The sequence below is a fragment of the Pyricularia oryzae genome, chromosome 3, assembly GCF_000002495.2.
Source record: "Pyricularia oryzae 70-15 chromosome 3, whole genome shotgun sequence".
NCBI classification, from domain to species: domain Eukaryota; kingdom Fungi; phylum Ascomycota; class Sordariomycetes; order Magnaporthales; family Pyriculariaceae; genus Pyricularia; species Pyricularia oryzae.
Window position 1 is genome coordinate 291,600 of NC_017849.1, and position 11,422 is coordinate 303,021.

Below are 11,422 nucleotides of genomic sequence, written 5' to 3' on the forward strand. Positions count from 1 at the left end.
AAAAGCATGTCTACGTCCATATCGACATCGTCCAACACCAAGTTCCCGATGGATTTTGCCGAGAAAATCAACCACCGCCGCCGAATTCATATATATTACATTGACACAAGCGGAACCGACATTGTCGACGTGGCGGCCGAATATAAAAAGTTGGGCGAGGACTACCCCTTTCCGGACGAGGCTGAGTTTCTCGTCTTGTCCAAAGTCCCTTGGCGCAAGATTGTGGGATGGATTGAATTCGAGCCGGTGGGGATGGAATCCACCCTCGACGTGCTCGGGACCGGCCCTTCCCGCACTCGCACGACATCCAAAAGCACATTTTACGCCAACGAGGCCTATCGTGGTACGGTCAAAGTAGATAAAAACGGCAACGTCATGGAGAGGGGCGGCTTGAACGGTGGCGGGATGCAGGGTAGTCACGTCGGGACAAGCAATAACCGATGGGCTTACCCTTAGCACCTTACTAGTCTTGCGAGAAAACATTCAACGCAAACGAAGAAGACGGTTCAAATAGGTCATGCTGAATCTTGGGCAAAACTATGATCCACAAGTTCCTAGGCAGTCAGGACTCATGTTTGCAAACGTTGCCAGTTAATGGTTGCATGTTTGGACACAATTCAACAGCTTCAGAGAAGATTCTAGGCTGTTGCAGCCTGCCAACAGACTTCAATAAAAATAAATGGTGCTAGGCGTAGGTTGTTTGCGTGGGTTTCTATTTTGTGATTCATTACCACCGGCTGCTGCTGCGCGAAGGTCGTCCTGAGCTTCTTGGCTGAAGCGCTTTCGATAAATCTCCAACAATCAGGATCCTGTAATAAAAGTTGCTTGATACAAGCGCTGAATGAATTGAGCCAGCCTTTCGATACCGTTATACAGTTGTGCCAGCGGCGTAGATTCCTGACAAGGTCTCTCAACGTCGATCCTTCTTCCCACCTTCGGGTCAATGTCCTTCCTTATATCGAATTCAATGCTTCAAGCTCCCAAAAAGTTGCGCCTGAACTTTGCTCAAGGTCACCGCAGGGCAACGGCGCGAACATTCAAGAGCCAGTGTCAAAGAGTCCACGAATACCCTCCACTTCATAAGTTCATCCTCGATTATGTCACTTTCCAACCCATGCCAGGTCCGCCAGAAAACACCCAAAGGGCACAATCTCCTCGGAATTGTAGGCCCTGGAGCAGGATCTCGTGGTGGAACAGGCCAGCACCAGCCCCAGCCCCCACACCTGAAGCAAGTGGGCAGCGGTCGATCTTTTGGGCCGGCCATCCACAGTCGAATGAGCTCCGGGGTCGGGACCTTGACTCGTAGACGCGATGGTCTTGATCTGGTCGTGGGGCAACGATACTACATAGTCCCCGTACGCCGAGAAAGGGTTGTGATGGGTGCGGAACTGATCGACAAGCGATGGTGTGAGGACCAGCACCAGTTGGGCCCTTGCCGGGCGGCAGGCCGGGGCCCACGTTGGGGCGGGTGGATCCGAGAAGCCAAAGAATCCGGTACAGGGCGTCTAGTCGATCGCTTATCGTGCAAAAGTCTCGGACCGGGGTTTCCTGCTCCGAGGGGGCTCCCCTGCGTGTGGTAGCCGCTCAAAGATTATGGGGCGATCTTTACAGAGAGTCAAGTCAGTCGTGTTTTGGACGCAAGGTATACCTAGAAATGAATCGGAGACACCGGGGATGGAAGAAAATACGGCCAGAATGGACTCACCCACTCATTTGTGTGAATCATCGAACCATGCATACGCCGACGAACTAGAAATAGTTGAAGAAGCTGGCCGAGACCTGGCGCTCTCCGGCGCCCCCAAATCATCCCAGCGGCCATGATTTCATCATTTTCATGTGGTCGGTGAAGGCAAGGAAGGTTTCGGCACGCTTCAATGACTCTTGTGGCTGGAAGGCGATCAGAAAGTAATCGAGAATATTGATGCGCCTGATCCTCTCTGAAAAAGTCCATAAGTGAAGTCTTCGTTCATGGTGATGATGATTACTGGGGGCCAGTGTTGGAGAAAGGAGGTTTAGATATGATGGAATTGGAATTGACGCAGATTGAAATTTTGAATAAATTGAACATGAATGCTGTTGCAATAAAATTTGTCGAGGAAATTCCAAGTTCAAAAGGCGTTCAAATTGAGCATTATATGTAAAGAACATTGCATGATGGGCAGGTACCTAAGGTAGGTAGTTTAGGCACCCCGCTAGAATAAGCTGGTGGTAGTACCTATGACGCAAGCTCATTCTATTGTTTGGTGGCATCCAGAGGAAGAGGCAAGCAAATAACCAACAACCAACAGGCAGTGAGTGGCCCGACCCATCCATCAGCTTCGTACCTTGTCTGAGCAGAGCGAGCGAGGTTGTTAAACGAGGAGCTTGGCAGCAGGAACCTGGGAACGAGCCAGGAACGAGGTTAAACGAGGCATCATTCGTGATTGTGGACCCCTGAAATTAGCGTCACAGCAACAGCCCCGCCCAAGCTGACCTCCTTAGTGGCTTTTTGCTGTGCTAGGTCCCGTGTATTAACGCTCTTGTTACTACCTGCGCAGGTAAGGTGTTTGACGAAAATTGAACGAACATGGCTGTGTTTTTTGGGCGGGGACCATTCTCAATCAAGCGAGAGGTAATAGCAAGAGATGGCACGTTCCGATCGTTGCGCGTCTGTGGATCCGTCAAGTCACCGTCGTACTAGACCTGAAGCTCTAGATTAGCGTGTGTTTTGCTTAAGAACACACCTTTCGCCCACTGATGATCTTTACGTTCGGAAACAATATACCATCGCGCCTCATCTCATCCATTCGTTGCCATTTGTCTTGTCACCAAGTTGATCGGCGCTGATTTTAGCTTCAGGCTAGACACCTTTCTTTGTTCTTCTTTTTCTTCTTCTATCGTCAACCACTTACTCGACATGAACTCGACAATGCAAGATGGTTCCGCAACCGGGGCAATCCCACCCGACGCCTACACCTTTCGTCTATACCACTACGATCCCACCATCCCGGGCGCAATCGTAGTCGCCGTGATTTTTCTTGGTACCACGGTTTTTCACTTTTGGCAGTTGATCAAAAGCCGTTGCTGGTTCATGATTCCCTTGGCAGTGGGCGGCATTCGTACGTTTTTACAGGACCACAACTCTCGTGACAAGACTGCAGATTTGGGATACTGACAAAAGCCTGAGATGAACAGTCGAGGTCGTTGGATACGCCGGCAGGGCAAAGTCGGGTGACGAAAGCCCGAATTGGACGCTGGGCCCGTACATCATCCAGGCCATTCTGTTGCTGGTGGCGCCGGCGCTTTTTGCAGCCTCAATCTACATGGCCCTCGGACGCATCATCCAAAGGGTCGACGGCGAGAACCGCAGCTTGATTTCGCTCCGATGGTTGACAAAGATCTTTGTCACGGGGGATGTTCTCTCGTTTTTCTTGCAGGCTGGAGGTGAGTCTCGACGAGAAACACAAAAGTCGTAGCGATGGCGGAGCACCAAACAAGAAGCAAAACGCCGACGCAGGATATCCTACTGACGGCTTGCATAAACAAACAGGGGGTGGCTACCAAGCAGCCGGCAGTCTGGAAGCACTGGAGGACGGTTCCAAGATCATCATTGCCGGTCTTTTCGTCCAGCTGTTTTGTTTTGGCTGCTTCATCGTCATCTCGGTCGCCTTCCACTTGGCCATCAACAAGCAGCCCACCGGTCGATCGGCAAGCGACATCCCCTGGCGAAAGCACCTCAAGGCGCTGTACCTGGGGAGCGCCCTGATCATGGTTCGATCCATCTTTCGCGCCGTCGAGTATCTCCAGGGGTTCAATGGGTATCTCCTCAGCCACGAGGTATACCTGTATGTGTTTGACGCCCTGCTCATGATTTTCGTCATGATATGGTTCAACTTGGTCCATCCTGCGGAGATCCTGAGCCCTGTGAGGGGCAATCAATGGCATGGAGACATTGATGAGGACTGCTCTGGCATGAGAATGTCATGAGACCGCCGCTAGCAGACAGTAGCAGCAGCAGTCGCAAAGCTATGAGGGAAACTTGCAAGTTGCAACTTCCAGACGCCGACTAAAGCAAGGGTACCTCGACTTTGTAAAGACAAAAGACAATGACAGCTAATCCTCGGGGCGGAACCTCGGAAATCTTGTAGACTAACTTGTTTTTATAGCGATATTAAATAACAAATTATAGACTTATCCGCAAAAACGCAAAACAAAACAAAAAAAAACACTGTGCACACTGACGCTCCTCTATGCACCGTATGCCTGCTTGATACCCTCCAGCTCCTTGGCGGTCAGGGGAATGATGGTCCCGTGCCGCGGGGTCTTGGGGTAAGTAAAGTTGCGGTTGAGGGTCCAGCTGCCCGAGGCTATATCGGTCGACTCGAGGGGAACGTAGCCGTCGCCGCCAAACTCGTCCACCAGCAGGATGTAGCGGCCACCTCCGCGCACGTCGCCCGGGTTCGCCCTGAAGATGCAGGGGCCCTCGACCTCCTTGGTGCCGGCCCTGGTGCCGATGCAGCTCGCCTCGCGGGTCCAGGCGGGCAGGTCGGCGGTCAGGTTCCGGCTGCTCTCCTGCACGATGTCGGCGCAGCCGTCGGCGGTGGTGGCCTTGGTGAAGCGGTGGTAGGTGCCGTCGTCGGCGCGGACGACGGTGCTGTCGATGCGGCCGTGCGGCGGCTCGTCCTGCCACACGCGCGGCGCCGAAAAGGTCCCAAAGTCGTCCGTGGTCGCGTACACCATGCGCTGGTACGTGAGCTGGCTCCGGTCAGGGTTCCCCTCCGGGTCGTCGTAGATCCCCGACGCCCAGTACACGACGTACTTGGCCAGGTCGGCGTCCCAGTAGGCCTCGGGGGCCCAGGTGTTTCCAAACGTCTCGGGAGACACCAGGACGTGGCGCTGGCTCGAGAACGTGACCAGGTCCGGCGACTCCCAGATCTCCATGTGCAGACTTCCTCGCGCCTGGGCGTCGCCCCAGCTGGTGCCGCAGCCGATGCAGAGATCCGTGGCCAGGATGTAGAATTCGGAGCCGTCGTGGGAGCGCATCACAAAGGGGTCGCGCAGACCCTTGTCGCCCTGCGTCGACCTGAGAATGGGCTGGCCCTTGTTGAGCTCGGTAAAGGAGAGGGCGTCGTTGCCGTTGCTGGCAGCGAGGTAGATTTGCTCATCGCTGTTTGTAAAGTAGAGGAATGCATAGCCCTCTAGTGCGTCGGCCGCGATGCCATTTTCGGCGGCCGGCTTAGGGGCTGCGCTTATGCCCAGGGCAAGTGTTGCCCATACAATCGCACGGACAAGCATTTTTGAGAGTGTACCAAAGGGCGGGAGGGGAGAAGACTACAGAGCAGCCCTGTGGTAGGGTGAGCTGGGTGAGCCCGGTGAGGAGATGCTGCCTCGGCTGGCCGTCATGCTTATTATATCCATAAAAGCATTCATGATGTAAACGTTGTAGGCCGCGGCAAAATTGCCACATGAGGGAGGTGAAAACAAGGAGTCAAAGCGTTGGTGGAGAGTGTTTTAGCTATAAACAGAATCCTGGCACATGCCATGTCACCGACCGTTCTTTAGCCATGTCACGGCGTAATGCGTACCTGGTATGTTTCCATGTCCCCCGGATTGGATATTTGCGGGGTACATATAGCCGCTCCAATCTTTGTCGACTTGCCATCTGAATGCGACCTCGAAGCCAGGAACAACAGGGAATCAAGCCCTACGATCCACTTTTACCGCCCATTGTTATGCCCTCTGGGCATGCCGGCAATCGTCATCAATTGCCGGGCTGCGCTCTGACATGGTTCGACGAGTGTTTGGGGACGCATCTAGTAAAATCCGTAAAGCAAACGCGGGGAAAATATAAGCATATAAAGAATGAGGATAATGTCCTGGACATGTCATCCGATGTCAATTTAGACGGCCTCCCCAGACAGGTACATGTCTTGCATACGTTACCTACCCTACCTAGGTAACCCAGCGACTTGGTCAAGATGCGTCTCATCTCCTCTCTTGTGCCACTTGCGGCCAGCTACTGTTGTTGGCTCACCGGGGTTGATGCCTTTACCAACCCGATCAAGACGGGGAGTGATCCCCAGATGGTGTATCACGATGGAATGTATGGGTTTTCTGAATTTTATGTTTTGCTTTCGTCGACTCCTTCCCCATTTTTCACTTTGGAGTCTAAAATTGTCCGTATAGGTACTACCTGACCTCGACAACATGGACCGACGTCCAAATCACAGCCGCCTCCACCATCGAGGGCCTCAAGACGGCCACCGCCAAAGTCATCTGGTCGGACACGTCAAACCCCAACCGGGCTTGCAACTTTTGGGCCCCCGAGATGCACAAGCTCGACGGCCGCTGGCACCTCTTCTTCTCGGCCAGCGTGTGCAACCCGGACTGGGGTGTGGTCCTGCCCACCCTCAGGGTTTACACCCTGGCCGGCGGCGCCGAGAATCCGCTTTCTGCCGACTACGAGCTCCTGGGGCCAATCACACCTCCTAATTTCACCGATGGCATGCTCGATGCGGTATGTTTGCATTCGATTTTGTCGCTTCTGGGGTGTTTTTGTTCACTTGGCAACTCCATACTTGGAATGGTGTTCATTTTGCTAAATGCCACTGCTTGCAACGCTTACAGACAATCTTTGACATCAACAATACGACTTATTTTATTGTGAGATGAAGTCCAATATTTCCACCACCATCGTCCATGCACAAGGATGCCAAGCTTACACCCCTGCCCTCGTCTAGTACTCGTCCGTCCACGGGCCGCAGAGCCCAGCCGGCGCGTCCCTCTGGATCGCCGAGCTCCTCTCGCCGACGACATGCAGCAACGCCACCATGATCGCGGCGCCCGAGTTCGACTGGGAAAAGTCCGACTCGGCGGTGCTGGAGGGCCCCTACGGGCTCGTGTCGCCGTCGGGCACCAGCTACATCGTCTACTCGGCCGACTCGTGCAACACCCCCGCCTACAAGCTCGGCGCGCTCCGCTACGACCCATCGAGCGGGGGCGGCGGCGACCCAATGAGCCCCAGCTCGTGGGGCAAGCTGCCCGACCCCATCTTCGCCACGGGCAACGGGCTCTACGGCCCCGCCCACAACGCCTTCTTCAAGAGCCCCGACGGCACCCAGGATTGGCAGGTCTTCCACGCGAACCTGAACGAGAGGGACGGGTGCGGCACCACGCGCAAAACGTTTATCCAGCCCATCTCTTGGAGGGACGACGCCCCCGACCTGGGTGAGCCCTTGCCGGTCGGCACTGAGATTGCGCCTCCCTCCTGACAGGGGCGGCTTTTTGAAGAATTTTGGTTCCCCCTTTTTTTTTTCGTTTTTCCCCCTTTTTTTTTTCGTCAGAACTATTCTCGTCTTGCATTAGTCAGGTGTGTTCGAAACAGCAGCTCCAGTAAAACTGTGTTTGTTCCGTTGAAACGCTGGATTATACGATCGGAAGAATAAATCCGCGATTGGTTTTTGACAATCCTTCAATATCAACACCAAGCCCATATTCATGATGTCAAGACATGTCTTGTACGACAAAAAACGCTTCGTCTTTTGACAACTAAACTTCTTACCGGGCGCAACTCTCATTCAAGCCCAACAATCGTAGCTGGGATCTGAATCCACGGCCTCCAGTAGCTGCCGAGGATATCGTCTACAACTTCAACTATCTCCCTGCCCCAGGTTTCGAGATACCAATACCCATCCAGCACGTGGAAGAATGCTCCAAAGTAGGCAAAGAGAACAAGCGCGGGCGGCTGCCTCTGGTGCAGCAGGGTAAAGTACCTCTCGGGGGCAAAGTGCACAAAAGCCATCGGCCCCGCCCACCCGCGGTTGCAGTCCCAGCGGCTCAGCGTGTCGGCGTCCATCGTGGCGAACTGCCCCGTGTACGCCCGGCACTTCCTCAGGATGTGCAACGCCTCGTCGTAGACGCCCGCGTCTGGGTTGTCGTCCGCCCAGGCGCCCCTTATGCGCCGCAGCTCCGCATCCATGGGGTCCGGGTCGTCGTCCCTCAGCTGCAGCTCCTTCCAGTTGCCAAACGTGAGGAGGCGCGCCATCCTCCCGTCGAGGAGGGAGTGGTAGTACGAAGACAGCACGGCGTCGACGCCGCGGATCATGGGGATCCACTCGACGCCGAGCAGCCGGTCCTTGCGGGAGTGCTGCTGCCGCAGGTGCCGCTGGTGCCGGGAGCCCTCGGTGCGGCCGGCCAGCTGCCTGGAGAGGGCAAAGGTGTAGAGGATGTTGAGGAGCGACCACGCCAGCAGGCCCTCGCAGTTCTCGGCCGTCAGGTGCTGGACCACGTCGTGGAACCCCGCGAGGGACTTTTCGTGGTGCGAGGCCGCCTCGTCCAGCAGGCCGGATCTGCCCTGCGAGCCATCGAGGTAGGACCGGTGCAGGGCGGCCACGGCGAGGATGGCGTGCGCTACAAACGGGTACTCGAGCCCGACCTGCGGAAACGTGACCTGCCAAAGGTCGTTGACGTCGGCCGAGTTGAAGATTGAGCTGCTCGTGGAGACGGTCCAGTGGTGCAGCAGAGCCAGGTCCCTGATGCCGAAGAGTCCGGATGGAATGGCCGCATCGTTGTAGGCAGGGGTTGTGGCTGTGTTTGGAGTCGACGCGGAGCTGGGGGTCGAGGCGTCATGCGGAGAGTTGAGGAGCTGGCCGATCGCTACGGTGCCGCCACCGTGACCATCGAGTCGCGTCCTGTCAGGGAGCAGAGCGGGAGTCGCCAAGGCCTCGCCCGTCGGGCTCAAATCCAAACTCGGACCATTGGAGGTGGCGCGTGCCCGGGGCGCTTCGCCCTCGCTGGTGGTCAGCTTGACGGGAGCCGACTCATCTGGATAGCGACACGACTCATTGCGACGGAGACAGGCACGACAGCGCGGTCGTCCCTCGTCGCACTGGACCGTTGGCGGTGTTCATCAGCAGACTGATGGGATCCAGGCAATCGATGCACAACGTGGGGGGGGGGGGGGGAAAGGAAGCAAATCCAATTTAGCCAGGTAGGGCAGGGAAATGGCCAAGTCTGTATTTCTTTTTACTTTTACTCTGCGGATCCGGCAGCCGAGGCAACCCGTCCGCGACTTTCGGTGCGCTTTTCTCTTCTTGGCGGGTAACGGCGCAGCTGGCGATTGTTCCGACATGACACGCAGCCGCGCAATTTTGTTTTGGCTCGGGCCAGCACCAGCAAAGATCGCGGCGAAACGGGTTATTAGCGCGGGAACGAGGATTGTTCGAGTTGCGAGAGGAACGAGGAACGAGGAACGAAACCGCAGGCAAGGGAGCTAGGGGAACAAAAAGTTTGACGAATCATGCAGTATTAAATGTATGTTACCAGGTACTTAGTGCCCCTAATGTGCTAAGCCACACTGAGCCACGTTGAACCCACCCAAATCCAACCTGTCTAGTCCGCTTGGCCCCGCTAAAATATTTACTGGTAAGCTAGCACAGCCCTATCTACTTGGGTACTGCGCAATAAGGCCGTCATTGCTAGTCTAGACTAGACTAGAAGCAGTAGGCAGGTACTTGAAAGGGCAGCCAAGAAAACCACGGTCATTCAAACACCGTTTTCTTTGGTGCCCAAGTGGATCTTTAAACTGAATATATTGAATGCTACATCTCCTTGTAGGGCTTTCCCCCTCTTTCCTATAGCTCCTACAGGCTATATCAATGCCCTTTCTTGCCTCAAGCATTGCGTCTTCTTGTATCAAACCCGCTGACCATGTCTACATCATTGGCATTTGATTTAATTGGACGCTGTTTGAGGATGATCCCAGATTTAGAATAAAGAATGACTGGAAGGCTGGATTGCTCACCCCTAACGAAAAACGCTATTCTGGTACGTGTAGACATATATTATGTCGTGAATGAAAAGGTTATTAAAAATCACCACCGCACGCGGTTAATGGCAGACGACACAGTATATCGACTCGTGTCACATTCATGACAGAGTAGGCCTTTGTGCTATACTACATAGAAGTTGACTCGCAATATTTGTTTAGCGGACAAAAAGAGTTCGCGGTAAACGAAACGAGCCTCAGCCATCCTGCATCGATCAAAAGCTTGTTGCAACAACTGTTTAGAGTCATGGTCAAACGTGGCATCCATGAGCCTGCCATTGGTGAACTTCTTGAGTCGAAAGTCAATTGGACGACGGACCTAGCGTCGATATAAGCACGTAGTCTTGAAGCTATCCGGAAGAAGCTAGAGCAGTCTGTATCTTTACCAAACCATTCCCGATCAGTCGAGGCCATCAATAACGACACGTTTACAGTCAGGGTATCCTACCACGAAAGTTCGAAACATGACAGGACCGGCAAACTCGTGGACATGAAACGACAGCTAGTGTGATTAACCATCGTCTCAATAGTACAGAAGCATTCACCACGTGCCTGATAAACTTATATCCAGTGTGTGCCTAGAAGCAGGTACCCATGTTTCAGCTACCGGAGCTAAATAAATCCCTTTTTTCTCCGAAAGCCGCATATACAACCAAGGCGAAGAAAAAAAGGGCTGTACATGATAACCATTTCCCGCCTTCTCTTGCATCCTTCTCCCTTGCTTCAACTCAACCAATTCAGCACCTGCCGGCGTTTTGCAGTGAAAAGGTCGGATCGCCGCCCGATACAATGGCCAAACCGCAAGATTCGGTGCACGAGACCGTGAAAGGGCTGACGGTAACCTGCTTTTTTGTCACATCGCAGCACCCGTTGGCGACGTTGATCCCACTCCCATTGAGGACGTTGAATTTGCAATTCTTTGGATCGGCAGCAGCAGCGCCGGACACCAGGGTCAAGGCGGCGAGGTAGATTGCGGAGAACTTCATTTTGTAAATACCTTTTGTTTTTTGTTTCTTGTTGTTGCCTAGGGTATGTCTGTGCGATTAGCCTCGCTGCTGGTATTTGGATTAACTGATTGTCGCGGAACTGTTGGAATTGCCTACCTCGAAAGGGAAAAGAGCTGTGTGAACTTGGAATGTTTGATAAAAGGTTGATGGGATAGGAATTTCTGAATGATGATTGTTGGCTTCCAACGAGTGGTATTTATAGACCTTTTGAACTCGTCGCGTTGAGGGTATAAAAGACGACGATATGGTAGTATCGTGGACTTGACCGAGTGACAACGTTTCACTTGTCGCTGTGACGGACCAGATTCTAGGGAGCCATGACTGATTATGCTTTTGGTTCTAGGCTTCCGATGAGGCTATTATTGTTGCAGAGGTTGAACATAGTTGACTCGCAGTCTCTGCATCTCGCGATCCAAGACCAGAAGCAGAACCCCTGCAGCCAACAATCAATGTAATTGATCGCCGTTTCGAATGCTGACAGCCATTCTTGAACTGGTCGGGTAGCATGAACTTGCCTGGGAGATGGAACAGAATCAAGCTACACGATTAGTGCGGTAAAGTCTTTTTTTTTAATTTTTTTTGTTAGAATCTTCTAGCCATCGTGATTGGC

General features: G+C 53.7%; 6 protein-coding genes across 6 annotated transcripts; 4 read left to right on the plus strand and 2 right to left on the minus strand.

The window, feature by feature from the left end:
* Nucleotides 1-6: 6 nt before the first annotated feature.
* Nucleotides 7-456, plus strand: MGG_09144 (uncharacterized protein; the record flags this gene model as incomplete). Its single annotated transcript, XM_003711185.1, has 1 exon — nucleotides 7-456. The coding sequence occupies one exon, from the start codon at nucleotides 7-9 to the stop codon at nucleotides 454-456; it is 450 nt and encodes a 149-aa protein (XP_003711233.1).
* Nucleotides 457-1,097: 641 nt separating this feature from the next.
* MGG_16600 (uncharacterized protein) lies at nucleotides 1,098-1,909 on the plus strand (the record flags this gene model as incomplete). The annotated part of the gene is made up of 2 exons (XM_003711186.1): nucleotides 1,098-1,571; nucleotides 1,760-1,909. The coding sequence occupies 2 exons, from the start codon at nucleotides 1,098-1,100 to the stop codon at nucleotides 1,907-1,909; spliced, it is 624 nt and encodes a 207-aa protein (XP_003711234.1).
* A 618-nt stretch (nucleotides 1,910-2,527) lies between these two features.
* On the plus strand, nucleotides 2,528-4,193 carry MGG_09146 (RTA1 domain-containing protein). Its single transcript, XM_003711187.1, has 3 exons — nucleotides 2,528-3,098; nucleotides 3,175-3,423; nucleotides 3,530-4,193. The coding sequence occupies exons 1-3, from the start codon at nucleotides 2,897-2,899 to the stop codon at nucleotides 3,964-3,966; spliced, it is 888 nt and encodes a 295-aa protein (XP_003711235.1). The 5' UTR covers nucleotides 2,528-2,896; the 3' UTR covers nucleotides 3,967-4,193.
* A 34-nt stretch (nucleotides 4,194-4,227) lies between these two features.
* MGG_09147 (uncharacterized protein) lies at nucleotides 4,228-5,274 on the minus strand (the record flags this gene model as incomplete). The annotated part of the gene is made up of 1 exon (XM_003711188.1): nucleotides 4,228-5,274. The coding sequence occupies one exon, from the start codon at nucleotides 5,272-5,274 to the stop codon at nucleotides 4,228-4,230; it is 1,047 nt and encodes a 348-aa protein (XP_003711236.1).
* A 683-nt stretch (nucleotides 5,275-5,957) lies between these two features.
* On the plus strand, nucleotides 5,958-7,250 carry MGG_09148 (uncharacterized protein; the record flags this gene model as incomplete). Its single annotated transcript, XM_003711189.1, has 4 exons — nucleotides 5,958-6,082; nucleotides 6,166-6,496; nucleotides 6,607-6,642; nucleotides 6,720-7,250. The coding sequence occupies 4 exons, from the start codon at nucleotides 5,958-5,960 to the stop codon at nucleotides 7,248-7,250; spliced, it is 1,023 nt and encodes a 340-aa protein (XP_003711237.1).
* On the minus strand, nucleotides 6,542-9,255 carry MGG_13350 (uncharacterized protein). Its single transcript, XM_003711190.1, has 2 exons — nucleotides 9,008-9,255; nucleotides 6,542-8,866 (listed from the first exon to the last, which is right to left on the minus strand). The coding sequence occupies exons 1-2, from the start codon at nucleotides 9,107-9,109 to the stop codon at nucleotides 7,553-7,555; spliced, it is 1,416 nt and encodes a 471-aa protein (XP_003711238.1). The 5' UTR covers nucleotides 9,110-9,255; the 3' UTR covers nucleotides 6,542-7,552.
* Between the last annotated feature and the right edge of the window lie 2,167 nt (nucleotides 9,256-11,422).

What these genes read in the sequence shown, in the direction of transcription:
- MGG_09146 (XM_003711187.1), top strand. Translation starts at nt 2,897, where the DNA reads ATGAACTCGACAATGCAAGATGGTTCCGCAACCGGGGCAATCCCACCC. An exon ending in CTTGGCAGTGGGCGGCATTC is followed by an intron (nt 3,099 to 3,174) that starts GTACGTTTTTAC and finishes TGAGATGAACAG; the next exon opens with TCGAGGTCGTTGGATACGCC. An exon ending in GTTTTTCTTGCAGGCTGGAG is followed by an intron (nt 3,424 to 3,529) that starts GTGAGTCTCGAC and finishes ATAAACAAACAG; the next exon opens with GGGGTGGCTACCAAGCAGCC.
- MGG_13350 (XM_003711190.1), bottom strand. Translation starts at nt 9,109, where the DNA reads ATGTCGGAACAATCGCCAGCTGCGCCGTTACCCGCCAAGAAGAGAAAA. An exon ending in GCCGGATCCGCAGAGTAAAA is followed by an intron (nt 8,867 to 9,007) that starts GTAAAAAGAAAT and finishes CCAACGGTCCAG; the next exon opens with TGCGACGAGGGACGACCGCG.